The sequence below is a fragment of the Echinops telfairi genome, unplaced genomic scaffold (genome assembly GCF_000313985.2).
Source record: "Echinops telfairi isolate 266 unplaced genomic scaffold, ASM31398v2 ScPeMD7_7473;HRSCAF=8511, whole genome shotgun sequence".
NCBI classification, from domain to species: domain Eukaryota; kingdom Metazoa; phylum Chordata; class Mammalia; order Afrosoricida; family Tenrecidae; genus Echinops; species Echinops telfairi.
This window is the reverse complement of record NW_022111377.1, coordinates 1,023,281-1,024,979: the sequence shown is the minus strand read 5'-3', so window position 1 is coordinate 1,024,979 and position 1,699 is coordinate 1,023,281. Positions and strand designations below refer to the sequence as shown.

Genomic DNA, 1,699 nt, shown 5'->3' with positions numbered 1-1,699 from the left:
AGGATTCTCCAGCTTTTCGCTGCACAAACAGTGAAGTTACAGTACAACCCAGTCCCTATCTGAGTTACCGACTACCCAAGGATTTTGTAGACCTCTCTACTGGTGAAGATGCTCACAAACTAATTGATTTCCTTAAACTGGTAAGAGCGGGGGTATGTGTCCATCACATCTTTTATCATGCTAGTCACATTTCTTTTCACATTGGCTTTTAAATATTTTAGTTGTGTGCTGCCTAGATTTTTATTACCATATATACTCAGATATAAGCCGACCCGAATATCATCCAGGGCACCTAATTTTACCTCAAAAACTGCATTAAAAATGGGCTGGAAAAAAATCGGCTTATACTTGAGTGTATACGGTATATGCTTCTGACCCAAAGGAACAGAACTAATGGATTAGATGATTTTATAATGAAATGTAGAATAGCATTTCTCTTAATTGATTGAATAAGGAGCCTGGTTGGTGTGGTGGGTTACACATTGGGCAGCTAACCACCAGGTCAGCCATTTGAAACCACCTGCCACTCCATGGAAGGAAGAGGAGGTTTCTACTCCTATACAGAGAGTTACGGGTGGGAAGCCCACTGGGGCAGTCCTGCCCTGTCCTCTGTGGAACAGGTCCCTCTGATTTGGAATTGACTCACTGGCAGTGAGTGTGAGTGAGAATGGATAGAAACTAGTTTTATGATGGGCCTGCTTCCTGAATCATTTTCATAATACTTCTGATTTTGAAGAAAGTAGATATGCTATTTTCGGACTATGAGAAGATCACATCTCTGCTATGGTGTGTCAGGAGGAGTGTGGATATTTGTGTGCACTCCCACATGTGCCCTTGTGTGGAAAGATGCATGCATGTATGGAAGCAAGAGAAGAAAACATGCAAATAACTGAGGATCATTTGCCCAGGAGCCAAAGTCATAAACAAGTTTAATGAATCACGCATGTGCTTCTGTGATCATTTTCAACCACATCTTTTGCCAAGACTTCTAGAAAATTGTACTTGCTGGCAGAAAATATGCTCTTGGCAGGGCAGCCCTGCCTGTTATGGAGTGCTCTTAACATGTTCTTGTTCCTTTGACAGAAAAGGAATCAGCAAGAGGATGACTGACTCCAGTTACAGACCAGCTTCAGGAGGAAACCATCCCAACTGCAGGAGGCTGTGCATAGGACGTCCTTCCTCTCAGCCCTGATCTGAGGGGGGTGGGGGTAGGCAGTGTGGAAACCAGCAGCTTTTTATATTCATGGGCATCCAGCTGGAGGAAAATGGAGGGACTTTGCTACTTGTAAACAAACATAATAAATAGATCATAACCATAGAAAACCACACTGTGCTGCTGAAGTCCTTTTTAGGAAACACTTATTCTTCGGGTGCAGTCTGTTAGAGATGTCTATATTTCTTAGTCCATATTTCGACGTTAAAAAAAAATAGAACCTTATATTACTACCAAAAATACTTTCTCTGCTTTTAGGATTTTCATATAATTTTCCTATCAGATTAGCTTCAGTTTGGACAGAGTTAAAAGAATAGACTTTCAGACGGGCTTTCAGATAGTCATGAAAATGTATGTATATGACCACCTCCTTACTGGATATTAGTAAGCCTATCACAGACTTAATTACAATTTGCCCTTTTGAAGAAACTGTTGGACACGTGGAAGGTAGGTGAGCGTTTGTTAAACCACCATTCTAGCCGTATC

General features: G+C 41.4%; 1 protein-coding gene across 1 annotated transcript in view; it reads left to right on the top strand.

The window, feature by feature from the left end:
- CDC123 (cell division cycle 123) overlaps positions 1-1,326 on the top strand; it is a 60,397-nt gene extending 59,071 nt beyond the window's left edge. Inside the window, exons 13-14 of the mRNA XM_004712658.2 lie at positions 3-140; positions 1,084-1,326. Coding sequence (XP_004712715.1) covers positions 3-140; positions 1,084-1,110 — 165 coding nt within the window. The 3' untranslated portion in view covers positions 1,111-1,326. The remainder of the gene's footprint in view (positions 1-2; positions 141-1,083) is intronic.
- The last annotated feature ends 373 nt before the right edge of the window (positions 1,327-1,699 follow it).